Source organism: Myotis lucifugus, unplaced genomic scaffold (genome assembly GCF_000147115.1).
Source record: "Myotis lucifugus unplaced genomic scaffold, Myoluc2.0 scaffold_0, whole genome shotgun sequence".
In the NCBI taxonomy this organism is placed as follows: domain Eukaryota; kingdom Metazoa; phylum Chordata; class Mammalia; order Chiroptera; family Vespertilionidae; genus Myotis; species Myotis lucifugus.
This window is the reverse complement of record NW_005871048.1, coordinates 9064375-9092372: the sequence shown is the minus strand read 5'-3', so window position 1 is coordinate 9092372 and position 27998 is coordinate 9064375. Positions and strand designations below refer to the sequence as shown.

The 27998-nt window shown below is 37.6% G+C and overlaps 1 protein-coding gene across 16 annotated transcripts in view; it reads left to right on the top strand.

Moving 5' to 3' along the window:
• DMXL1 (Dmx like 1) overlaps positions 1-27998 on the top strand; it is a 139838-nt gene that overhangs the window by 31917 nt on the left and 79923 nt on the right. For 15 of the 16 annotated variants that reach the window (XR_002826570.1, XR_002826572.1, XR_002826604.1 and 12 more), the window contains 12 exons: positions 1306-1372; positions 2863-3041; positions 6722-6911; positions 8135-8303; positions 10808-11020; positions 14195-14448; positions 14557-15235; positions 15326-15447; positions 20749-20838; positions 20919-21021; positions 25181-25300; positions 25594-25815. Coding sequence is in view for 12 of the 16 variants with exons in the window: in XM_006081119.3 (XP_006081181.1) it covers positions 1306-1372; positions 2863-3041; positions 6722-6911; positions 8135-8303; positions 10808-11020; positions 14195-14448; positions 14557-15235; positions 15326-15447; positions 20749-20838; positions 20919-21021; positions 25181-25300; positions 25594-25815 (2408 nt within the window). In the remaining 4 variants the exon portion in view is untranslated. The remainder of the gene's footprint in view (positions 1-1305; positions 1373-2862; positions 3042-6721; positions 6912-8134; positions 8304-10807; positions 11021-14194; positions 14449-14556; positions 15236-15325; positions 15448-20748; positions 20839-20918; positions 21022-25180; positions 25301-25593; positions 25816-27998) is intronic. The other variant, XM_023745553.1, reaches the window with a different exon arrangement.

Below are 27998 nucleotides of genomic sequence, written 5' to 3'. Positions count from 1 at the left end.
GGACAGAAGCATCTGGAATTCTGTGTATTAAAATGTTAAGAGTGGTGCCCTAGCTGGTTTGGCTCAATGGATAGAGCGTCCGCCTGCGGACTGAAAGTCCCAGGTTCAATTCCGGCCAAGGGCACATGCCTGGGTTGCGGGCTTGATCCCCAGTAGGGGACGTGCTGGAGGCAGTCACTCAATGATTCTCTCTTATCATTGATGTTTCTATTTCTTTCTCCCTCTCCTTTCCTCTCTAAAATCAATAAAATGTATTTTAAAATAAAATAAAATGTTGAGTGGTTTTCTTTGAAACTATAGATGATTTCATTTTCTTATCTGTCTGTATCAATATTTTCTATTATGTATTTATTGCATTTAAAATGAAGAAAACGTTATTTGTGCTGAGTTATGACAGAAGTCATCTTTAGTCTGCTTTACAAATAATTTTAGGATGAATTTAAGCATGAACTTGGTTAAGAAAAGGAAAGCGAAGATAGTGAGAAGTGTCTTGGGATCAGCATATATGGGTAGCCAGAAGGCAATGAAGGGAAATGAGCCAAAGCTCCTTGGAGAAGAAAAACTAGTACTTACCAAGTATACAGGTGAAGCTGGCAGGCTGAGTTTATGATGGCCATTAACCCACACATAATCTTTAATTAGTCAAATGCTGCCTTCAGGCAGAATTCATCTTAAAATACTGATTTGTCCCTGAAAATGTATTGTGGAATATAGATTATCTGTGGCTCTGGATATTAGATTCCAGATTAAAAATAAAATCATTCTTTCACACTCTGAGGGAATGAGAGCTATGACTCTGGTCTTAAGTTTTATTTATTTTTTAATAACCGAGGATGTATTTATTGATTTTTTAATTTTAATTTTTTTTTTTTAGAAAGAAGGGAGAGAGAGAAACATTGATCCATTGCCTCCCGTATGCTCCCTGACTGGGGATTGAACCCAAAACCTATGTATGTGCCCTGACCAAGAATTGAACCTGAAACTTTTTGGTGTACTGGACAATGCTCCAACCAACTGAGCCACACTGGCCAGGGCTGGTCTTAAGTTTTAAAGACTGACAAGTCATTCCTTGTGTGATTCTTATGTATGGATATTTAGACATAAAAATAATCTCTATATTTAATGTAAAGTTTTATATTTTAAAATTTATTTTATATTTAAGAGTTGTACTTAAAAGTGAGGTGTAACTTGTGTTATTAGAAAGTTTTATTATTTGAAGAAATTGCTGAGTATAGTTTAGTGGAGTAATACTGCATTATTTCTTACTTATTTTTCCTTGACAATTGTTCTTTGTTTAATTTACAGAACTGCTTCTCAAATTCATTTAATGAAATTTTCACCAGATGGAGAATTTTTTGCCACCGCTGGGAAGGTAATTTATGAAACTGCTATTGCCAGATTGTGTTTATGGTTTATTTTGAAACTTCATATAAACATTAATCGGCTTTATTCTTACTTAAGTTGAAAATATTTTCTGTTTAAAATGTTAATAGCAAAAATTGGCTCAATGTTATTGTGTTAAAAGGTAGTATAGTATAATTGAAACAGCATAGACTTAAAAGTAATCTGGTTATAAGTCTACTATTTACCAACTTTTTTATATTCAGTAAGTAGTTAATCTCTTTGAGCCTTGGTTTTCTCATGTGTAAACTGAGGATAATAATACCTACTTCAGGTCATTCATCATAGGATTAATTTAGACAGTATATGTAAAGTGACTGGCATAGTGTCCTGCATGTAGTATACTGTCTATAAACTGTTGCTACTATTTATATTATATTTAAGCTGACATATATAAGCTGTATTTAAGCTATAAGAATTTACAGACTTTCCAGAAGGACATTTGTAATCATTTTCTTTGTTATTTATTGATTTCAGAACAATGTATTTCTTTGAAATGATTTTATTTTTAATTATTGGTTTACAGAGCAGTTAATGCATAGTTGACGTTATTGTTCTGAAGTTATTCTCATTGCTCAAAGCCTTCTGCAAATTAAGAATGTGAGATACTCTAAATCTTCAGTGGGTTTTAAAAAAAATACGTTTTTATTGATTTCCAGAGAGATGAAGGGAGAGAGAGAGATGGAAACATCAATCGATTGGCTGCCTCCTACATGCCCCCTATGGGGAATTGAGCCCGAAACACCAGGCATGTGCCCTAACTGGGAATCTAACCGTAACCTCCTGGGTCATGGGTTGAGGCTCAACCACTAAGCCACATTGACTGGGCCTCAGTGAGGTTTTCTTAGAAGTGGAGCTGTTTATTCAGGTTGACATTACAGGTGGGAATGTAATTACAGCTTAAGAGTAAAACATGGTGCGTTTTAGTCTCCCTTGTTCTTCTCTTAAATCCAAAATTAGGAGGTGTAATTTTGATTTTACTTAGATTATTTAATATAGTAGTAGTTGTTAACTACTTCTTATCATCTTCAACATTTTCTTTGAACATTCATATGATATTTCATGAAAACTGTCCTTTGTTTTCAGATATTATCAGTCTTTTTGTCAGTAGTAATGTTTTCTTATTTGATACTTGGCTAAATGGAAAAAGTGCCCTTAACTTCATCTTTCAGTTTTCTGAATGACTGTTTTTCATAGTATATAGTAACTAGAATTTTCCTTGAACCAACCCTTGCTAAATACACACATTCACACACCTTAATTCTCAAAGCATAGTTAAGGAATCTAATAGAAAAGTGTCAAAATCAGAGATTTTCTACATAGTTCATCTATGCACAACCCCTTTCCCCATTTTTAAGTTGCTGTGATTGAGGAGAAAAACCTTACTTTTGCTCTTTCACTTAATCTTTAATTCTGATGTGGATGTTTTTCTGTTTTTGTGTTTTTTTTTTTCTCTCTTAGGATGACTGTCTTTTAAAGGTATGGTATAATGTAGAAAACTGGCGGACAACTGTTACCTCTCCAGATAAAAGTTCAGAAAAACAATCCCAAGGAGAAATTGACTTTTCTTTTGTATATCTGGCCCATCCTCGAGCTGTAAATGGATTTTCCTGGCGTAAAACAAGTAAATATATGCCTAGGTCAGTGTCTTAGTAATATTTCCCATGTATTAAGAGAACATCATCTTTGTGACTTTGACTACTTTTCTTATTTTGAGAACCCATAGGTATAGGACTTTGCCTATGAAGATTCAAGTAATATTACATGGTCCCTGGCTTGTAGCCCTCTGGCCACGAGGCAGTTAAGAGGAGAGCCATGTGAAAGGATAATATACTTCCATTTTAGATGTTTTTAAGTGACAGAGTTGTGCATCTTTTTCTTCTCTGTGTTATGTATCTAATTCTTTTATCCCATAATCATTCTTCATATTGTTGTTTGTCTGGAACTTTTCACATTTTACTCCCTTGTCTTCTACTTTCTATGTGTATTTCCTCTGGTTAAAAAAAAATACCTCGGTGAAAATAGCTGTCATCGCAACTGTGAACCTTTTTTATTTTTTAAGTTTCAGAGTGAGGAAGGAAGAGGGAGAGAGGGATAGAAACATCAATGATGATGATGATGAGAGAGAGAGAGAGAGAGAGAGAGAGAGAGAGAGAGAGAGGAAATCATTGATTGACTGCCTCCTGCAGCCCCCCACTGGGGATTTAGTCTGTAACCTGGGCATGTGCTGTGACCAGGAGTCGAACCTTGACCTCCTGGTTCATGGGTCGTTGCTCAACCACTGACTTATACCTTTTAGAAGTATCTGAAGATAACATCATTTCAGAGGCTGATTTCTTCTGCTATATCCCAAGTTTTCATTCACTGATGTTAGACTACCAGCGTACTGAAAAAGAGGCTTATATAGTATCGTGTCTTTTAAGAGAGGACAGGTACATCTGCTCCTGACCAAGTTCACTCAGTGTTGGCAAAAATGGTCACAGTGGAGACAAGGCCAGATGCCTTACACTGGGCCATTACAAATGCCTGATAACAGTAATAAGGCATACCAGTTTTTTGTTTGGTTGGTTTTTTACTCCCTGGGTTCATTTTATCTCTTACCAACTAAGTTTTGAAGCACAGGATTTGTGATCTAGAACTAGAATTTTCTGTTTGTTATGGCATCTTTTAGAGGTCTCCAGAATTTTATTCTTGGATCCATATGACTTAAGAATCAGCTTATCTCCCTGCGCTCTCTCAGTTTTCACTTTTGTTTTACCAATTGCCTACTGCCTGCAGATATACATAGTGGGAAGGCTGACCCTTTCTCAGGAGAAAGAGATCCCATCAAAGACCATTGTTCTTTTTAATATGGCATCTTCACTGAGCAAGTGATATAGGTGGTTTGTTTTTCACATAAAATTAAGATGCTCAACCAGCCCTAGCCTGTTTCCCAGTGGTTAGAGCAACAGTCTGAGGGTGAAGAGTTCTGCGGTGCAGGTTTGATCCCCAGCCCTGCTCAGAGCATATGTGGGAGGCAACCAATCTTTGTGTCTCTCTCACATTGATATTTCTCTCTCTCTCTCCCCCCAAAAATCAATGGAAAAATACTGGGTGAGGATTAAATTAAGAAAAAGAGATGCTTGGCCAAATGGTAATACATTATGTAAGGGACTGCTGGTTTGAGAAAGAATAATGGAGAAGTGTTTGAATAAGCATCTTTAATTAAAAACTGACGAATGTAGGACAGGTTGGGAGATTTGTTTATATCCTCCAGAAACCTTCAAAAGTTGGTTTAGATGACAGTTTCAAACTGTTTTAGCCTGTTGTTACACCCATCACATGGTTGCCTTCTATAAGGTTACACCTTTTTTATTTTTTATCTTCAATGATATGCCATTGAAGAAAAATAAGATACCCAGATGAAGATGTGAGGAAGGAAGGTATTGCCAGAGAAATGCCTCAAGTAGATCAGAATATTTCTTATATGCTAGCTGTTTACACTGACTGTAGGCCTAGTATCCTAAGGAAAGTCAGCTGGGACACCCACATTCCAGGGTCAAAGCCCTCTCCATGCTTCTGAGTTGTACACCTTTCTTTCTTACTTCGTTGCCCTTACCTAAATTCTTACACTTCTTCTGGTTGTTGTCTATTCAGCCCTTTAGTCTCCTACCTTCTGCTTTTCCATGGTAAGCCTTTCCATTCTGCCCTTTACTAATGGGCACTATGAATCTTGAACTTTCTATATATTTCCTTTTGATGTATTTCCTTCTGTTTCTGTTTTCTTACTTTTAGTTTCATTGCCACTGCCTGTGTGTGTGAATGTACTAGAGAAAACCAAGAGGGAAGGGGGGAGGGGTAGGAAAAGGGCAGAGTGGACTAGAGAAAAAAGAGGGAGAAAAAATGGAGGAGGGAGAGGCATGAGGATAGAGAAAGGAGAAACAAACAGGGCTTGGAAAGGAACGAAGGAAGGGCTCTAAGAAGTGGAGAGAAGTGAAGGGACAGGAGAAAGAGAGGGTAGCCTGGAGAGGAGGAGAAGCTGAGAATTAAGGGAGAGAAGCCCAGGGAGTAGCTGGATAAGGAAGAAAAGGGAGTAGACAAGGGAAGGAAGGGGGAGGAAGGAGAGAGGTGAGAGAATATAGAAGGAAAGCTGAAGGAAAGAGCAATCAGAATAAAACATGCTGTCCTCTCTTTTCTTCCCCTTTGCTATTCTTTTTAAATCAGGTTTAACAAAGTGACTGCTACAGAATATTTTTATTTCCTTTTTTAAAAATTTGACTTACTGAATTACCTGATAGAAGCCTTCTACTGATTGCTCATTTTATAATCAAATGTATTTAAATATGTATTTTAGCCAACACCGGTTTGGCTCAGTGGATAGAGCGTCGGCCTGCGGACTGAAGGGTCCCAGGTTCGATTCCGGTCAAGGGCATGTACCTTGCTTGCGGGCACATCCCCAGTGGGACATGTGCAGGAGGCAGCTGATCGATGTTTCTCTCTCATCGATGTTTCTCACTCTCTATCCCTCTCCCTTCCTCTCTGTAAAAAATCAATAAAATATATTAAAAAAAAAATATGTATTTTAATAAAACTATAATACTACAGGATATTGTGCCTTCTTTTTTTCTAAATTTGCAGAGTGTCCTGATAGGAGGTAGTCTTTGTGAATAGAATTTCAACCTTGAACTCTTAATGCTTATGGATCTTATTAATATATGTGCAGTTGGTTTTGATTTTATTTTGTGGGGTGGCAAGATAGTCACTTCACTGAAAATCACGAATGACTACGGAAGTAGGTGGCTGTACTTACTATATCATGGATTTTCTATTCTTTCTATTCACTATTTTGGCATATGTGTTAGGCAAGGAGAGAATAAGTATACTAGTTAATGTAGCCTGTTAGGGACCAGTGTACATGTGCCTGTACAGGAAGTAAAAGCGAAGCATTATGAAATAATTCAAATAACCATCCACTGAATAAATCAGAAAATTTTAATAGATGTGGGTTGTTGTTTTTTTAAAAAATATTAACCGAGGGATTGTGGCATGATCTCAGTCTTTATTCTTCAGCAGTAAGAAAAATCTTAGATGACTGAAACAAGAACTATCTAATTCTAGGCAGAAAAGAAATAGGTTAGCAAGCATTTGATGTGGTGAAACCACAAACCCACTCAATTGTAGTGGTTTTGATTAAATACATTGTATAAATGTATATTGATATTTTCTTCATCAGTACCTTAGTTCTGTGCATTTAGAAATATTGTAGCATTTTAGAAATATTGTAGAATGTGATATTATGTAAAATTTATATTTTTGCCTCTAATATGTTTTTATTCTTTAGGGCTTCTGTATGCAATGTACTGTTGACTTGCTGCAAAGATAATGTGTGTCGTCTTTGGGTAGAGACATTTTTACCAAATGACTGTTTACTTTATGGAGGTGACAGCAATCATTGGACTGAACCACTTAATTTAACAAATAAGTTCGAGAGAAATGCTTCCAGTAAAGAACGAGTTCAAAACACTTTAGATGTGAGTGTTTTTGTTAAATGTTATTTCCTACAAACTTTAAAACTTTTTGTACATTGCCTTTTTTATAACATTTATCCTAATTAATATTCAAAGTCGCGTGGATAGTTATAAAAAATACATATGTCTTAAGAATATCTCAAAAATTTTCAGTTTTATTTGGTTTAAAAAGTATTCTTAAGGATTTTGTCTGGAGCAAAAAAAATATTTATAATTATGAAGTTAATCTTAGGTTAACTGATGATAACAAAAGGATGCTTGCACTTGTCTTAGCTAAAATAACATAAAGTAAATTAAAATCTGAGAAAGCAAAGGTGGGATTATAAGAATTTTTTATTTATTATTTCTTTAGAGCTTGGGGTGTTTTGTCCTGTCTTAATTACAGGAATAATTAGAGGAGTTTGTCAGATTCTGTTCTATAGTTGTTATCTTTAGAACCCCTCAGAACTTGGAATATTTATTTTACTAAGTGGTGTAGAAAGTAAAAGTCAATTTTTGATGTTTGTACTAATCGAACATTGTCTAGTAATACAGATTCTTTTTTTTATTATTTTCTTAATATTGAAAACAGGAAGTTTATCTTTGAATGCTTTGTATGATTATGGAACAACTATTTTTTCAAATTAGTATAGTATTCTAATGGCTCAGAATATTATGAAATATATATGCATGGAGACTCAACAACTAAAAATCCGGAGATTCTTGTCTACTTCTAGATCTTGGGTTCTATATAAACTATTTTATCATCTGAAAGATGAGAATAAAAATATTTTCAATGTCTGCCTTATGGGTAAAATGAGATAATCTCTGAAAATGCTTTGTAAATTGTGAAATAAAACCCTAATTTATTATGGTGATATTACCCAATGCTTTCTGGTCATAGGGAGTAAGCTGTGGATACAAAGAAAACAGTGTACATAGAGACATCATTGTCAACAGACACATTATTGTAAACTTTTATTTTAAGTTCGGGAAATTACTTATCAGAAAATAAACCAAATAAAAATTGTAATGTATATGTAATAATTAAGAGTCAGGCAGTTTAAGCTCCAAGCTTCTTCAGGTTTCAAATTAGCTGTTCAAAACTACTGAAAAATATTTATGTACAAATGTACATAAAAACTCATCTGAAATAGAATATCTGTAATGTCTAACAGTCATTATGTAACCTATACATATGTCCTATGTCAATATAGGCATTAGTTTTGCTTTGTTTATTCACACAGGTAAATCTGAGACATTTTCGTAGAGGTCGAAGGAGATCTCTTGCACTTGTAGCACATACCGGATACCTGCCACATCAGCAGGATCCTCATCACGTCCACAGGAACACTCCACTGCATGCCAATGCACTTTGCCACTTTCATATTGCAGCCAGCATCAACCCAGCCACGGGTAATAAAGCACTGTTCAAAAATGTTTTTGGAATCGAGTAGATTGATTTTGATAACAAATAAGTTATACTTTTAGTTATAATTAGGTAAAAAAATTGGAGGTGACTTTCTTAGTTAATTTTTCATTATAGCCAACTCACTGGTTATACAAGATGAGATTTTTATTTATTTTTTCTCCTGAAGGCTATGATTTGGCTTGTCATTTAAGATCTTGATAAGCCATTGAGATTCTTTAGTAGTTTATTCAAATTTGAGATTTGAGCTAATTCTTAACACAGAGGTTAACATCACAGAGTGGTATTTTATAATTATTTATAGTTGTTAAAATAAAACCAATGTGTTTAGTACTTGATCTTTGAAACCTTTTCAGAAATAGAGCAGAAATATGTAGAAGATATAAATGGAAGAATTAAGAAACTTATTTCTAAAGTCAAATATGTACTATTGGATTGAAGATTAGAATATCTGGATCTGTCTATAAATTTGAAGAATTTAAGTGCTTATCATTTTAGTAAATATTTTGTGCAAGTTTAGAAACCAACTGATAACAGCTGGGGCATTTAAAGTAGAACCTTAGAATACTACTGGGAAAAAATTAAAAATAATATTTGCATATGATTAATACCATCTGTACAGAAAGTGAAAAGTAAAAGCCTTTTTTCACCTCTATCCAACCTAGTTTTTCTCCCTAGAAGATAACCACTATTGATAAGTTTTTATATATTTTGGGATATTCTTAAGCATAAATTTAGCAACATCTGTTTTCATGTAGCACACTGGATTTGCTGGATTGTATTAAATATCATTACCTTTATCAAAAGATATGCATTGACAGAGGCAATTCTAAGGTCAGTAGAATCATTTTGAGTATCTGCTGAGCAAAAGATAGTATTTTGAAAATATACTGGTAGAAAGCTTAAATTCTCACATTAATGAAAAGGCTACGAAATTACAGAAAAGGAAAACCTTAGTTCCCATGTAGCAGCTCCTTGATGACTACCTTCCAATAAGGAAAGTTCTAAAACCTTTCTTAGATTGTACCAAAGGAAAATCCCTACATATAGAGCGAATCAAAGCAAAATAATACTAGCAGGTAGAATAGACCCTATGGAAAATCCATTTCCTGAAACTGAATCTATTGAAATTACCTTTCTGGATGCTTTATTTCTTATTTAAAGCCCCACTTTCAGATTTGGCTTCACTTATTTGCCCATCAATAGAAATAGAAGCAGGAGAAGAGCTCCTAAGTACTAGAATGTTCTCTTCATTCTAGTACTTAATATCCTTTCCACGAAGATTTCTCATAAAAATGACTAATCAAATTCTTTAAGTAAGGTCAGGAGACAAAAAAAATGTGAGGTGGTTTTTTGTTTAGCCAGAATGCTTCTGCTAAAATCCAGTATTAGCCCCTCCTTGTGTACTTTAACAACCAGGCATGCAGTCTGTTAGAGACATTGCTGGTCTCTTTTGATTTGATTGTAAGTCAAAAATTAGAAAATCCCACCCATTAGTATTCTTGAGGGCATTTTCTTAATTCCTGGCAGTAGTGTGTATCCACCTAGGAACAATGGAATTGGTAGTTCAGTCCCTCTAGGCTTTTATTGAGTGTTTAGTCTGTACCAGTATAGGAATTGAAGATAGTGGTAGGAACTGGAGTTACAAAACAGGTCTGATCCTTGCTCTCATGAAGCATAGAATCAGTTTACATTCCCTGAATCCATTTCATCCTTTACTGTTTATCAGCATGAGAAAGATTTAGATGTGATTTAATATGATAGACAAATTTTTCTTTCCTTTTTTAAGTAGGGATCATGATTTGTCATAACTTACGTTGAATTTGTACTTCAATATGCTTACTTTAGCAATTATATCAAAAATAATACCGAGGAACAATTATTGTTTTAGCTGAATTAGTTTGTCTTTAAAGCCTTGTTTGAATATAAGGGAACCTCAATTTCACTTTTCCAACTTCAATCTTGATGCTAATAAATAAGTAGTATCTATCTTAGAACTAGATGGGTGGGCCATTACAAAAGTTAATATGTCTGTCTATTAAGAAAGAAAGTTGTTGCTGTTCAGATAACTTATTAGTTCCTTTGACATCATGATGATGGCGTTTGCATGGTAGATCAGGTTAAAATGTTTCTTATCAAAGTGTTTGTATAAATGAAGACATTCTTATTAAGATGTCTATAAATGATAGACATTTCTTAATGAGATTATTTTTAGAACCAAAGAAAATTATGCATATAAAAATAAAGTATGCTATATGACCTAGAATACATAATTTTACCTCCTTTATAATAGGTATATTAAATTTACCATTTGTTATCTTTAATAATAATTGTGGCAGACATTATGTCGGGAGTCTTATTTATAGGTTAAATAAAATGTATTGCAGAGGTCTAAAAGTAAATGTTGCAGTCAATAAAAATAGGAGACCTGGATGTTTGTATGCTAGAATAATAGAAATTTTAATTTTGTTGCTTTTGTTGTTCTTTACAGATATTCCACTTCTTCCTTCTATTACATCTCTAAGTCTAAGTGAAAATGAACAGAAGAGTGGACCTTTTGTGGTACACTGGCTAAACAATAAAGAGTTACATTTTACTTTGTCCATGGAAGTCTTTTTACAACAACTTAGAAAAAGTTTTGAACAACCATCTTCTGAGGCCAGTGTGGAAGACTCTAATCAAGCAGATGTAAAATCTGATGAAGGTAAAGCTTTAAGAAGGATAAAAAATGTAAATTTTTGTTCAAAATAGTAAAGATTCTTATATTAGGGAAACACTAGCTACTGTCAGAAATAAACTTTAGAATTGCAATGACATAATATAAATTTGGACTAGCTCATTTAATAATTTAGTGTAGATATTCCTTTTCCATGTAGCTTTCTTCCACATGGTGATATAGGGACTCAAGATTCTCCATACTTAGGCATCGGTCAACCCTTAGGGCCTTGCAACTTAATCCCGGGACTATCTGTGGACTAGCAGCATGGACATTACCCAGGAGCTTGTTAGAAATGCACAATCTCAGATTCTACTAGAGCTTCTAAACAAGAATCCATAGTTTTAATGAAATCCCCAGGTGATTTGTATATAAAAGTTTGGGAAGCATTACACTACGGCAGTGTTGGCGAACCTTTTGAGCTCGGCGTGTCAGCATTTTGAAAAACCCTAACTTAACTCTGGTGCCATGTCACATAGAAATTTTTTGATATTTGCAACCATAGTAAAACAAAGACTTATATTTTTGATATTTATTTTATATATTTAAATGCCATTTAACAAAGAAAAATCAACCAAAAAAATGAGTTCGCGTGTCACCTCTGACACGCGTGTCATAGGTTCGCCATCACTGCACTAGGGCCTTAAACTCTTCTGCATTTAGCCTAGTCAGGTGGGGAGAGAGGGAGAGGAGAAGGTAAAGCTGTTTCTCAACTTTGACTCAGAATTGGCACATATCACTTTCTCATTTCAGTGGAAAGCACTAGTCACGGGGTGCACGTAGTCCCTGACTGCATAGCCAGCCATCCTATGTTAAGGACTAGGAAGCCGAATTTGTGGTGACCAGCTAGCTATCTGCTACAGTTTGTGGTTCATAAATGTTTTTGTTTTTAAAAAGTTTGGTTTTAATTATAATATTGTACATGCTCATTAGGGAAAAAAATAAAATGGGTTAGATAGGTATAAAGTTTACATATTGTTTAGTGAGTGTCCTTCTACCTTATTCTTTTCTATCTTCCTACAAATTTTCATAGGCAGTTTTTTAAAAAGTACTACGGAAGTTCATTTTTAAACAAAATTAGTGTTTTGCAACCTGCTTTTCAAATTCAGTATGGGAACTTTTCTATCTCACTTTTTAAAAACATTTTCTGAGTATGCCATGTTAAGAGAAAACTTTAGCATTTCCTCTGTTGATGGACATTTAAATTGATTTGAGTAGTTTTTCACTATACTGGTAATGGTACAGTGACACATCTTTTCATCTTTGTGTGAATTTTTCTGTAACATACATTCCTATATGCGGAATTGCTAGAGTGTAAACATTTTAAATTTCAATAATGTCTGTCAATTTTTTTAAATTTAACTTTTTTTTTAATATATTTTATTGATTTTTTACAGAGAGGAAGGGAGAGAGATAGAGAGTTAGAAACATCGATGAGAGAGAAACATCGATCAGCCGCCTCCTGCACATCTCCTACTGGGGATGTGCCTGCAACCCAGGTACATGCCCTTGCCGGAATCGAACCTGGGACCTTTCAGTCCGCAGGCCGACGCTCTATCCACTGAGCCAAACCGGTTTCGGCTAAATTTAACTTTAAAAAAAAAATTTTTTTTGGGGGGGTAATTAGTTTCAGGTGTACAGCATAGCATCTTCTGCCAAATTGACCTCCAGAAATGTTTTACCAGTTTATGCTCCCTCTCTGAGTATCTCCGTATATCTTTTTTTCACATCCTTGCCATCACTGGATCTTTTCATTATATTACTTTTGCCAGTCAATATGGGGAAAATAGTATCTTGTTTTACTTGGCATTTTCTTGAAGCAAATTGAACAGAATTATTTTAGCTCTTCATGCCCTTTTCCTGATTTTCTATTGAATTAATGATTTACCAATTTTTAAAAACTTTTAAAAACCAATAGTCTAACATTTTTGAGAGTCTCTTAAACAGAAATAGGGTCCAAGGTGTTTGAAATAGAGGTCAGAATATACATATTTACCTGGATTAAGTTGGTGTACCAGTTTAATTTATTTATTTATATATATATTTATTTATTTATTTATATTTTTATTGATTTCAGAGAGGAAGGGAGAGGGAGAGAGAGAAACATCAATGATGAGACAGAATCATTGATCAGCTGCCTCCTGCACGCCCCCCACTGGGGATGGAGCCTTTGACCGGAATCGAACCTGGGACCCTTCAGTCCTCAGGCCGTCACTCCATCCACTGAGCCAAACTGGCTAGGGCTGTATCAGTTTATTTTTAATTACCTATATGTTGAAGAAAATCTGTAAATTGGGTACTATAACTGTATTCCTTTAAAATAGTTTCTTTAAAATGTCATGCCAGTTATAAGTGCATGCTCCTAGAGCAGTGGTCACCAATCGGTGGTCCGCGGACCACTGATGGTCCATGAGGTCTAAAAGGTTGGCGGCCGCTGACTTAAGGAAACCTTTGGAGCAGCGGTTGCCAACCGATGGTCCTCGGACCACTGGTGGTCCATGAGGTCCAAAAGGTTGGTGACTGCTGACCTAGAGGATAGCTAGTATAGCAGACTCAGGTTTTCATAAATATGGTATTATGAAAAGGTGCAAATTCCATTCTAATACTATATTTTTAAAATTCAGCCCAGAATTATAGCCCCAGATCCAACTCTCTCATTTTACCATGAGCAAAACTAAGATCCAGAGAATTGGTGTGTCTCGCTTCTGAGTAGTTAATTGTGGTATATCTGGGTTTAGAAACCAGTTTACCTATTTTCCAGTGCAATTATAGCCCTTCTACCAGTAATCCAGTGATTTTAAAGGGGGGTCCATTTCTTGTTTATGAAAACTATTATGTTTTTCATCTTGAATGCATTTTTAAAGATATCTTTTAGCCCTAGCCAGTTTGGCTCAGTGTTTAGAGCTTCAACCTGCAGACTGAAGGGTACCAGGTTCGATTCCGGCCAAGGGCACATGCCCGGGTTGCGGGCTCGATCCTCAGTAGGGGACGTGCAGGAGGCAGCCAATCAATGATTCTCTCTCATCATTGATGTTTCTATCTCTCTCTCCCTCTCCGTTCCTCTCTGAAATCAATAAAGAAATATATTTTAAAAAGATATCTTTTAATTTATAGTAATAGCTTGATTGTATTTACTTGGTTCATGAATTCTTTTGCTTATAGAAATGGATGATGGTGTTGATGATCTGAAAATAAATCATGAAAAAAAGGAATTGAGTAGTGATAAAATGGTACCAAACTCAAGTTTTGTACCATTACCATCAGCTGCCATTGATCATCAGATTGAAGTACTTCTGTCTGAGTGGAGTAAAAATGCAGACATGCTATTCAGTATTCATCCCATGGATGGCTCTTTGCTGGTTTGGCATGTGGATTGGCTGGATGAATACCAGCCTGGTATGTTTCGCCAAGTACAGGTACTATTATTAAGATCTCTGGAAAGCTATTTGTTAAATGTGGGTACAGTTTTGTAATACCTCTTTATATAATTCCATGCATTCTAATGATCACTTTCTTAATTCTAGGTGTCCTTTGTTTCCAGAATTCCTGTAGCTTTTCCCACAGGTGATGCGAACTCTCTCTGTAAAAGCATAGTGATGTATGCCTGTACCAAGAATGTTGACTTGGCTCTTCAGCAAGGGAAACAAAAGCCTTCTAGTCTCACACGTTCCACATCAATGCTTATTTCTTCTGGTCACAGTAAATCAACTAATAGCTTAAAATTAAGTATTTTTACCCCTAATGTTATGATGATTTCAAAGCATGCTGATGGCTCTCTGAATCAGTGGCTAGTCAGTTTTGCTGAGGAATCTGCTTTTTCTACAGTTATCAGTATTTCACACAAATCTAGATATTGTGGTCATCGCTTTCATCTTAATGATTTAGCTTGCCATTCAGTATTACCATTATTGTTGACAACATCACACCATAATGCATTAAGGACACCAGATGTTGATAACCAAAAACAACCTTATGATGCAATAAATACTGAAGATTTGGCACAACAGGATAAAAGCACTGGTGATATGGCATTTCAGGATCCCAATGCAGTTTATAGTGAGCTAATTCTTTGGAGGGTCGATCCAGTTGGGCCATTGTCTTTTTCTGGAGGTGTTTCTGAGCTTGCCCGGATTAATTCTCTTCATGTTTCTGCATTTTCCAATGTGGCATGGCTGCCCACTCTTATACCCAGTTACTGCCTAGGTAAGCATTCTGATTTTTATTTAATATATTTAGATTTTCTGACATTATTGTTTAAGGATTAAATTTTAAATGTTTATAAATACTTTGTAGGTGCATACTGCAACTCTCCTAGTGCTTGCTTCGTAGCAAGTGATGGACAGTATCTGAGATTATATGAAGCAGTTGTTGATGCCAAGAAACTTCTCTGTGAACTTTCCAATCCTGAAATTTCTGTAAGTAAATGGCTTTTAAAACTAAACATTTTTTTAGATACTTAATTTATACTTATTGGATATGTAAAGTCTAGTGTTCTACAATATGTGTTTCTGCAATACTTTTTGCTAGAGATAAACGGGCACTAATAGAAGTTAGTTAGCATAATGTGCAAGTTATGTTAGTTCATATGCAGTTCTTTTCTAGGCAAGGTGAGCTGGAATAACAGGAGTGGGATTTTAATCTTAACCAACAAAGAAAAAAGCTTTCAGCTTGGTTGCAATACAGGATGGAGTTCTTTCAGCACCATTGCAAAGCTTTTGCCTATGATAGGCAGCACTTCTTCCTGTGCTCAACTAATAGCAACCCATCATCTGCATATTTCAGCACCTCCAGCAAGCCAGTATTTTCATGTTTTTGGTTTTGATATTTTAAAATATTCCCTGAGCCCTAACTGGTTTGGCTCAGTAGATAGAGTGTTGGCCTATGGACTGAAAAGTCCCAGGTTCGATTCTGGTCAAGGGCACATGCCTGGGTTGTGGGCTTGATCACCAGTAGGGGGCATACAGGAGGCAGCCGATCAGTGATTCTCATCATTAATGTTTCTATCTCTCCCTCTCCCTTCCTCTCTGAAATCAATAAAAATATATTAAAAAATATTCCCTGAGGTAATCTTCAGCTTTACTGAACTTCCTATTTAGGAGATTCAAGCTGTCTCCTCAACTACCAATTAATGTTTTTGTTAATGCCCTGGTTACAGAATTGCATAGGTGTCAGTGGTCTCCTCCAATCCTGTTTTATTTCTAAGTTATTTTTAATGCATGGTTTTGCAGAATAGAGTTTTTTCAAGCCACATATATAGCATTATAGTAGAAACACATTTATTGAGGGCCTTATATTTTTCAGTAATTGTTTTATGTTTCCTTTTTATTAAATTTATAAATAATACAGGTTTCAGGTGCACAATTCTACAACACATCATCTGTACACTGTATTATGTATTCACCACCCCAGGTCAAATTTCTGTCTATCACCATTTATCTCCCCTATACCCTTCTCCTTCTCCCATTCCCTGCCCCTTGGCAATCACCACGCTTTTGTCAGTGTTTGTGAGTTCTTTCTCTTTTCCTTTTCTGCTCAATCTCTCCACACCTCTCACACCCCACCCACAACTCCCCCTAGCCCCCAGACAGCTGTCAGCCTATTCTCAATCTAAGAGTTTGTCTCTGTTTTGCTTACTAGTTCATTTTGTTCTTTAGATCCCCCATATAAGTGAAATCATAGGGTATTTGTCTTTCTCCAACTGGCTTATTTACATAGCATAATGCTCTCCAGGTCCATCCATGCTGTCACAAAGGGTAAAATTTCCTTCTTTTTTACTTTAAAGTAGTATTCTATTGTGTAGATGTATCACAGCTTTTTTTATCCACTCACGTTCTGAAGGACGCTTGGGCTGCTTCCAAATCTTGGCTATTGAAAATAACACTACAGTGAACATAAGGATGCATATATTCTTTTGAATTAGTGCTTTGAATTTCTTCGGATAAATTCCCAGGGTAGAATTCCTGAGTCATAAGGCAGTTCCATTTTTAAATTTTTGAGGTAACTCTATACTTTCCACAGTAGTGCACCAATCTGCATACCCACCAACAGTGCACCAGAGTTCCCCTTTCTCCTCATCCTAGCCAGCACTTGTTTGTTGATCTATTGATGATAGCCATTCTGAGAGGTGTGAGGTGATACCTCATTGTGGTTTTAATTTGCATTTCTCTAATGATTAGTGACCTCATTGACCATCTTTTCATATGCATGTCCTCTTTGGAGAGTGTCTGTTCAGGTCCTCTGCCTATTTTTAAAAAAATATATATTTTATTAATTTTTTACAAAGAGGAAGGGAGAGGGATAGAGAGTTAGAAACATCGATGAGAGAGAAACATCGATCAGCTGCCTCCTACACACCTCTTACTGGGGATGTGCCTGCAACCAAGGTACATGCCCTTGACCAGAATCGAACCTGGGACCTTTCAGTCTGCAGGCCGACGCTCTATCCACTGAGCCAAACCGGCCAGGGCTCCTCTGACTATTTTTTAATTGGATTATTTGTGTTTTTGATATTGAGTTGTATAGATGGGGTCCCTAGGCCTGGCCAGCGATCAGGGCCGATCAACTTCCCCGCCTCATCCTCCTTCCCTCGCCACCCACATCTGCCGCCACCTACTCCTGGTTCCCCGTCCCAACCTGGGGCTGGTCCTGATCGCCTGATGGGGGGTGGGGGGGCTGGTCCCGGTCATCTGCTGGCCAGGGGGAGGGGCCAACTGCCACCATGGTGGGGTGGGGCAGCGGGGCAGATAAGGGCCTGCCAGCCTGGGGGGAGGGATAGGGGGAGGGACCCAGGAGGTTGGCCTTCGGGCCCCATCAGTGATTGGGGCCTGTGGGCTGGGAGAAGCTCCTGCGTTGAGCATTTGCCCCCTGGTGGTCAGTGTGCATCATAGGGACCGGTCATTCCAGTCGTTCCATCATAAAGGTCGCTTAGGCTTTTATTTATATAGATGGGTGGTGGATTTTATCAAATGCTTTTTCTGTATCTATTGATATGACAGTGTAGTTTTTATCCTTCATTTTGTTTATGTGGTGTATCATGTTTATTGATTTAAGGGTATTGTAGCAACCTTGCATCCCCAGAATAAATTCCACTTGATCATGGTGTATGATGTTTTTAATGTATTGCTGGATTTGGTTTGCTGATATTTCATTGAGGATTTTGGCATCTATGTTCATCAGGGATATTGGCCTATAATTTTCTTTTTTTCATAGTGTCTATCTGGTTTTGGAATTAGGATAATGCTGGCCTTGTAAAATGAGCTTGGGAATCTTCCCACCTCTTGCATTTTTTTGAATAGTTTGAGAAGGATATGTGTTAGCTCTTCTTTGAATGTTTGGTAAAATTCATCCATGAAGCCATCTAATCAGGACATTTGTTAATTGGGAGTTTTTTAAAATTACTGCTTCAGTTTCACTAGTTGTAATCTGTCTATTCAGATTCTCTGGTTCTTCCCGATATAGTTCTGGAAGATTATGTGTTTCTAGGAATTTTTTTTTTTTTTAATATTTAATGAGAGCCTGTGGTCGGCCCGTTTGTTGTTTTGTGTGTGTGTGTGTGTGTGTGTGTGTGTGTGTTGTTGTTGTTGTTGTTGTTTTTTTGTTTTTGTTTTTAATTTAAATTCTTTATAGTTTAAAGTATTACATATGTCTCCTTTTTCCCCCCATTGTGTTTCTAGGAATTTATCTATTTTGTCCATATTGCCCAATTAGTTGGCATATAGTTGTAGGAAATGTTTTAAGTGCTGGAATTTAGATGTGAGTAAAAGAGACAAAAATTGGAGCTTATATTCTAATGAAGGGATAAAGGGGGAAAGGTAAAAATATATTAAGAAATACCATGGAGAGCAACATTCTAGTAAAGTAGTGGAGAGTGCCAAGTAAGGTGCTGGTCAGAGAAAGCCTCACAAAAAAAGGTACCATTTGAGTAAAGATCTAAAGGAGATGGCAGAGCTAGCTATGTGGATATTTAGAGTGAGTATTACAGGAAGAGTAACAGCCAAGGCAAAATCGTGAATCCAGAACTTATTTGGTATTTAAAGGAGCAACAAGGATTTCATTGTGACTGGAGTAGACCAGAATAAATGAGGTGGCAGGAGAGTAGTCAGGGATGAGTCAGAAAGTTAGCCTGGCCATACCATATGAGACCTCATCGGTGATTGTGGTAAGTTTGGGTTTTACTCTGAATAACATAGAACCCATTGAAGAAAATGCCAGAGTGTGATATGATCTCAGGTTTTTTGTTGTTTTAAATTCTCACCTGAGGATATTCCACCTCCTCTCCACCCTCCATTGCATTTTAGAGAGAATGGAAGGGAGGGAGCGTAGGGGGAGAGAAAGAAGCATCAGTGTGAGAGAGACACATCAATTGGTTGCCTCCCTAATGAGCCCTAACCAGGGCTGGGGCTTGAACCTGCAACCCAGGTACATGTCCTTGACAAGGTATCGAACCCATGACTTTTTGGTGTGTGCTGGCCGACACTCTAACCACTAAGAACATGGGCCAGGGCTGATCTCCATTTTTTAAAGGATCATTGTGATTGCTATATAGATTAGACAAGGGACACAGAAGTGAAATCAGACCTATTCAAGAAGATATTATAGTAATCCAGGAGAGAGTCAAACGGCCTTTCAATGGTTGCAAGTGATAGTTATAAATATGATAAGAATTGGTCCAATCTGGATGTGTTTTGAACATCAAATAGCTAGGGTTGGAATGGACATGGCTTTTGTGTGAGAAAAAGAGAATGACTCCCAATCTTTGTGGCTAAGCATTAGTAAAAATAGAATTGCCTCAAGTTGAGTTGTGAAGAATGTATAAGTAGCAGATTTTAATATATATATATTATTTATTTCAGAGAGGAAGAAAGAGGGAGAGAGAGAGAAATATCAATGATCAGAATCATTGATCAGGTGACTCCTGCATGCCCCCTACTGGGGATCAAGCCTGCAATAGCTTTGGACATGGTAATTTTGAGATGCCTGTTTGACATCTAAGAGATCCAGTAGGCTAGTCTCTGGAATTTAGATGAGAGGCTGGTCTGAAGATATAAAATAAGTAGTTGTTAGAATCCAAATTTAAAGTTGTGGAGCTGAACGAAGTCACTAAGGGAGAGAATAGAGTTGGAAATTAGAGTGATAGAAGGATTGAACCATTGTTAAAAGTGGGATGGTATGAGTGCGGTGTATAATGGAAGGCAAGTGGAGAAAATTACTTCAAGGAGGAGGAAGTGATCACCAGGATCAAATGCTGTTGATAAATCAAGTATGATGAAGATTGAATTGAACAATATGACTTTGACTATAGCAGTCGGGACATAAGTGGCTCAATAAACAATATATCAACTTGTTTCTTTAGCTGCAGTCTTCTTACCTCAAAATTAGTGCTTAAAAAGCATTGATTCTTGAACAGTTCTAAGAAATTGATGTCAGTCTTTCACATTTATAGATATAAAATACTTTTTCCCCTTACAATTACCAAGCATTGCTTTTGTTTTTTCTAAGCATGGAGCTGTAATTCCTATTCATTCCTATGTAATTCCCTAGTAAGCTAAGAGTCCTAGGATGTTTATAATGAAAGCGACTTGTGAACTTATTTGGCCACACTTAAATGTATTTATTATTGATTATTATGCCTAAAATTTAATGTTTTTGCTATTATTTTTAAGTGTTTAATAAAGGAGACACCTATTTTTGCTTATTTCCATTTTTTTGAAAAACAGAAATATGTTGGTGAAGTGTTTAACATCGTAAGTCAACAATCAACAGCCAGGCCAGGATGCATTATCGCATTAGATCCCATTACAAAACTTGTAAGTATGTTTTTTGTTGCCACTTAGCATTAGGTAAATAACATATATGTCAACTTACATTACTATTTATTTACATTCAGCAAGGCCGAAAAACCCAGCTGCTTCATGTTTTTCAAGAAGACTTCATTTTGAATAATCTTGAGAAGAAAAGTATGGGAAAAGATAGAATATTATCTGATGAAGGTAAAGACCAATTTTTTATGTAATGAGAAATGTTCTGTAGAGTATGTTAGGCAGTTAATAAAGATAAATTGATATAGTATCTCATATCATCTATTTGAAGTTAAAATTTTCTTGTGTAGGTTGAGGCATTATTTATCATAAATGTCAGTATCTTTACTTTTAATCAGGAAGTATAAGCAAATTGAAAGGGTTTGTCAATTATGTTTTCTAAAAAGCATAATATAAATGTGTTTTGTCATTAATGCATGAGTGCTTTTTGGTAGATCTGCTCCTACCCTAACAATTTGGATAGTGTAGACACCTATAATTTTAAGCAGTAGCTTAACACTTCAAGTTATAAGTTAAAGACCAAATGTCTTAAGACTTTTTTTTAATAGTTTTGAAAATTATTTAAACACCTCCACTCAATATTAACTGTTTATTCTGCATAAAGGAAAACAGAGCACGATAAAGCTAAAATCTTTTAGTCATCAGTTTTAATTTTCAGAGCCAAACCAAACACAAAATTGACTTTTCTTATAAAGCAACCATGCAGTGTGTACCTGTTGTTTAAGTTAGTTATGAGCCTCAAGGAATATTAATGACTACATTTTTATTTGTTCCAGATTTTTTTTTACTTCTATTGCACTTTTTTCTTTATTCTACCTTTTTTCCATTTTCCTTTGAGAAGTACTTCTTTGAGTTCTGTACTTTTATGTCTAACTAGAGGCCCAATCCCTAGGTGCAGCCCCTGGTCGGGCTCAGAGCAGGGCCGATTGGGGGGTTGGGGTGCCGCCCGCTGTCACACTCAAGGCAGGGTCGATGGGGAGGTTGCCGCACCACCCCCTGTCACGCACAGAGCAGGGCCGATCAGGGGGTTGGAGCACTCCCCCCTGTCACACTCAGGGCAGGGCCGATGGGGAGGTTGCGGCTCCACCCTGTCACACACAGAGCAGGGCCCATGGGGGGGTTGGGGCACCACACCCTGTCACACACAGAGCAGGGCTGATCAGGGGGTTGGGGAGCTCCCCCCATCAGGCACAGAGCAGGGCCGATCAGGGGGTTGGGGCGCCTTCCCCTGTCATGAACAGAGCAGGGCGGATAGGGAGGTTGTGGCCCTGCCCCCTGTCACACACAGAGCCGCAGGGCGATCAGGGGGTTTGGGCGTTGCCCCCTGTCATGCTGCTCCAGGGGCCAGGAGGCCTCGCGGCTCCGCTGATCCCAGTGCTGGGAGGCCTTGTGGCTCCGCTGATCCTGGTGCTGGGAGGCCTCGCGGCTCTGCTTGACACAGGGGCAGTGAGGCCTCGCTGCTCCGCTGATCCCGGTGCTAGGAGGCCTCGCTGCTCCGTTGATCCCGGTGCTGGGAGGCCTCGCGGCTCTGCTTGACACAGGGGCAGTGAGGCATCGCTGCTCCACTGATCCCAGTGCTAGGAGGCCTCGCGGCTCCGCTGATCCCAGTGCTGGGAGGCCTCGCGGCTCTGCTTGACACAGGGGCAGTGAGGCCTCCCTGCTCCGCTGATCCCGGTGCTAGGAGGCCTCGCTGCTCCGTTGATCCCGGTGCTGGGAGGCCTCGCGGCTCTGCTTGACACAGGGGCAGTGAGGCCTCGCTGCTCCGCTGATCCCAGTGCTAGGAGGCCTTGCGCCTCCGCTGATCCCAGTGCTGGGAGGCCTCGCGGCTCTGCTTGACACAGGGGCAGTGAGGCCTCGCTGCTCCGCTGATCCCGGTGCTAGGAGGCCTCGCTGCTCCGTTGATCCCGGTGCTGGGAGGCCTCGCGGCTCTGCTTGACACAGGGGCAGTGAGGCATCGCTGCTCCACTGATCCCAGTGCTAGGAGGCCTCGCGGCTCCGCTGATCCCAGTGCTGGGAGGCCTCGCGGCTCTGCTTGACACAGGGGCAGTGAGGCCTCCCTGCTCCGCTGATCCCAGTGCTAGGAGGCCTTGCGCCTCCGCTGATCCCAGTGCTGGGAGGCCTTGTGGCTCCGCTGATCCCAGTGCTGGGAGGCCTCGCGGCTCCGCTGATCCCAGTGCTGGGAGGCCTCGCGGCTCTGCTTGACACAGGGGCAGTGAGGCCTCGCTGCTCCGCTGATCCCAGTGCTAGGAGGCCTCGCGGCTCCGCTGATCCTGGTGCTGGGAGGCTCTGCTGATCCCGGTGCCAGGAGGCCTCGCGGCTCCGCTGATCCCGGTGCTGGGAGGCATATTACCCTTTTACTATATAGGATACAGGCCTGGTGCACGGGTGGGGGCTGGCTGGTTTGCCCTGAAGGGTGTCCTGGATCAGGGTGGGGGTCCCGCTTGGGTGCCTGGCCAGCCTGGGTGAGGGGATGATGGCTGTTTGCAGCTGGTCACACCCCCTTCAGGGTGGGGGTCCCCACTGTGGTGCCTGGCCAGCCTGGATGAGGGGATGATGGCTGTTTGCAGCTGGTCACACCCCCTTCAGGGTGGGGGACCCCACTGGGGTGCCTGGCCAGTCTGGGTGAGGGGCTGAGGGCCATTTTCAGGCTGGCGGGCAACTGAAGCTCCCAACCTGTCCTTTTTTTCTTTTTTTCTGGGATTTATTTACCTTCTATGGCTGTTACTGGTGCTGAGAGCCAGCTTTCTCTCTGAGGCTCGGCTCCAGCTCTGAGACCTTGGCTGCTGAAAGCAGGTATCTGGTTTGTTTGGGTTCTATAATTGAAACACTGTTTCAACTCCAGCTCTGAGGCCCGGCTGGCTGAAAGCAGGTTTCTGGGTTTTTTTTAGCTTCTATAATTGTAACAATGTTTCTTAGAGTGCAAGCTCAGAGCCCAGCAGCGGCAGGCGGGGAACGTTGGCTTCCTCCGTCACTGAAGCAAGCAAGCCTCCTGTTCGCTTCAAGCTGCCTGGCTGCCGGCTGCCATCTTGGTTGGCAGTTAATTTGCATATCTCGCTGATTAGCCAATGGGAAGGGTAGCGAAGTTATGGTTAATTACCATGTTTCTCTATTATTATATAGGATATTAATAAGAATGCTAGTATTGTTAACAATTCCTCTCATTAAAACTTCCTTGTTAGTAAAATTTATCAGAAATAGATTTATTTGTTATTTTTTACTTTGTTATAATCCTGTATCCTTCCTTCCTTTTCTCTTAATTCTTGTAATTGAAATGCCTAACTCACCCAGAACACATTACCAAAGTTACCATTTTGTTTAGTCTCTTAAGATACTATGGTTATCTTTCTTTTCTGGTGTTCCTTTGAAACTTTTTTTCTATGAAAATTTAAAAGGACACAATATTTGTTTTCTGATATTTTTATATGTTCTATGATTTATATTGTTTCTATAGTGTAATTTTCTAGACATAAAATAAGGAAAACGGGTTAAAACCTAGCATTTTTAAGTTTGTTTTTTTCAGGCAATAATGAATTACTGATTTTATGATATATTTTAGATAGACGCATTTTTTTAGCTTATTTTAAGCAACTTATGTGCTGCTTAAATTATGTAGTTTTGACTAAGAAAAATTTTCCTGAATTTTATGTTGGATAATGAATACTGATATATTGGTCCTTAGATAAACATCATGAACAGGTCATTTCATTATGGTCTTATTTCAAAATATATTTGACAACTCTATTTTCATCATGATATGTTGACTTAACGTACCTATCACATAGTTCTTATCTGTTCAGAAATTTCCTACTTAATATGGTCTAATCTGTATGAACATTGTATTGGTGATGACTGTATTATGTGATTTTTTTAAGGCTGTCAGTTCAAAAATGAAATTTAAGTATAGCATACTTGTTAAAATTTTAAATTAATACAAATTCATGTGGTAAAGTTGATTCTGTTTTATAATTCCATTTTGTATTTGGAGCTGTAGATAAGAGTATTGATTTAAAAAAATCAGTTATTTTGCCTGGCAAGCGTAGCTCCATGGTTGAGCACCAATCTATGAACCAGGAGATTCGATTCCCGGTTCGATTCCTGGTCAGGGCACATTCCTGGGTTGTGGGCTCAATCCCCAGTGTGGGGTGTGTAGGAGGCAGCTGATCAGTGATTCTCTCTCATCATTGATGTTTCTATCTCTGTCTCCCTTTCCTTTCCTCTCTGAAATCAATAAAATATATATTTTAAGAAATCAGTTATTTTAAGTTATCATATTTAATAAGTTATCTCACTTATCCATGTTGATAGTGAAAAATGTCTTTAATATCTATAGGCAGCTCACCTAATGGATTTTCTGAAAAATTCTACCTAATTGTAATAGAGTGCACTCAAGACAACCGCTCATTGTTACACATGTGGAATTTACATTTAAAGTCCATTCCTGTCTCATTGGGTGAGTCTTTTTGTTTTAACTTTAAGTAGGCTTAAATTAACAAAGTACATATGATTAGACAGTTCAGTGCATATTTTTCAAGCTGTTCTTATTGAATAGTGATAATATAGTTTATTCAGTTAATTAAAATGCAAAATGATTTTCTGATTTTCTTGTTATAAAGAATCATTAATATGTTTATTACTTTTAAAATCTTTTATAAGGCAGTTTTGGATTATGAAATGTAGCAATTTATAATGTTTATAGGGTTCCCCCACACCCCTGGTTTTTGCTTTTTTTCTTATGTTTTATAGATGAAAATATAGATACAAAAATATCTGAAGCAGTTTGGCAGCCAGAAGAACATTATTCATCTTCTCCAGAGAAAATCCTATCTCCTTTTTCACAGAAGTATCAGGCTTGCAGAGCAAATCTCCAGAGTACCAGCAAATTAACTCTGTCTTCAGAAATGGTTTATAGCCAAGAGTTGCATTTGCCACAAGGAGTTGAGATAATAAGTGTTAAGCCATCAGCAGGTTTGTAAATTTTGTGAAAAAAGACTATGCAAACTTTGTAATCCATGAGTGCTTATTAGATAATTAAAAATATGTGCAACTACTACTTTTAAATTCACATAGAAACATAAATGGAAAGAATATCTTTAAGTACCCTAAATTTGATAGGTTAAATTTCTCATTGTTTTCAGATTGTTTTGACATTTATCAGTCAGTTGTAGTCTTAAATATTTATTTCTAAAATAAATTCTCATTATCCTTTTGTGAAGACAAAGTGAAAGTTTCTAGGGTAGAGATAGTAATGCCCCTTATTTGCCAACGTTGATAATATTGGTAGTGCTGCCCTGGAGCCGTGTGCTGTGAAGGATTATGAGTGTGTGGTTCCTGATTCATATTTAGTATCTTTATCTTAGGGCAGTGGTTCTCAAAAGGTGGTCCCCAGACTAGCAGCATCACCATTACCAGGGAACTTAATTGGAAAAAAAAAATTCTTAGGCTGTACCCTAGAATTATTGAATCACAAACTCTTGGGGTCTGTTTTAACAAGCCTTCCTGATAATTCTAATGCACACAAAAAATAAAGAACTGCTGTTCTAGGGTATCAAGAAAACTAAGACAAAAATCTATCTTCTTGTCACTTAATTCTTTCATTTTCATAGTCATAGTGTGGGTTTTGGTCTTTTCTACTTCCCTCATTTTTTTTTTTTGACTGATTACTTGAATGCTTTTCAGTTGCTATGTTATCAGATACCTAATTTTTTTCTAATTTAAATTGGCAGGTGTAGGTACTAACAGTGTTCTGATAACATCTGCATTCTGCTTCTTTGTATATTTTAATAAAAGAGGAATTAGTACAAGGAAAGTGAACATTTGAAAAAGAATGACTCTTACATTGACACTTTTAAGAGCTATTGTCTTTAGTCAGTATGATCTTCACTACTGAATTCCAATTAAAATAATATGGCAAATGTAAGAGAAACTGAGGATATTTCTGAAAACAATCCTCTTATCTAACTTTGGCCCCAGTTGAATTTGGAGGAAAAAAGAAGTTCTAGGGAAAAAGAAGAAATTTATTTTGTATGGAAAACCTAATGTATGGTACAGTAATCCACCCTTATTCTGAAGAATAAGTTCCAAATCTCCCAGTAGATGCCTGAAACTGAGGATAGTACCAAACCCTAGATATACTGTTTGTTCCTATATGTGCATACTTTTTCACTGAAAGAAAGCATTTTACCAATTCTCTTTGGATTATTCAAATTGCCAGCATCACTACTCTTAGGCTTTTGGGACTATTATTTAGTAAAATAAGGGTTACCTGAACACAAGCGCTGCGATACTGCAACAGTTGCTCTGATTACTAAGTGACTATCAGCCTGGTAGCACAGTGTAGATACACTAGACAATGGGATGACTCATATTCTAGGCAGGACAAAACTGGGCAGTGTGAATTTTATCATGCTACTCAAATGGTGTTTAATTTAAAACTTACAAATTGTTTATTTCTGGAATTTTCTATTTAATATTTTCAGATCTCATTTGCTCGTTGGTATTTGAAACCACGGAAGGTGAACTGTAAATGAGGGGAGAGTACTGTAAAAGTTTTTTCCTAGTCTTAGAATTTTTTTTAGTCAAGACTATTAGAAAATGTACTATATTCCTGAGGACTTAAAAAAATTACAATTATGTTGAAATGGGCTTTTAAAATACGATAAATGTTCTAATTATAAGAAATCTTATATAGGACAGGGGTTGGCAAACTATGGGCCATCTACCTGTTTTGTAAATAAGTTTGAGTGGAACGTAGCCACATTTATTTGTATATGGCTATTTTTGTTCTATAGTGGCAGAGTTGAGTAGTTACATCAGAGACCTATGGCTAACAAAGCCCAAAATGATTACTCTCTGTCCCTTTTAAGAAAAAATTTGCTAAATCCTGGTTTAGGAAATTAAGAGTATATGATTACAGTAAGCCCAAGAAAATGTTATGTCCCACTTAGGAATCTTTTCAGCATTAGTTATATCAAATATTCTAATCATTGAGTGCCCATTCAGTATTTAGGTAAGCATGGCCCACTCACAAAATGGTATTGAAAAATATCAGAGATGTGACCCATGAATGTTGACAAGTTTTTAAAATTGTGCTGATATCTTTAAAATAAGATTTATAGCCCGGCCAGTGTGACTCAATGGTTGAGTGTTGA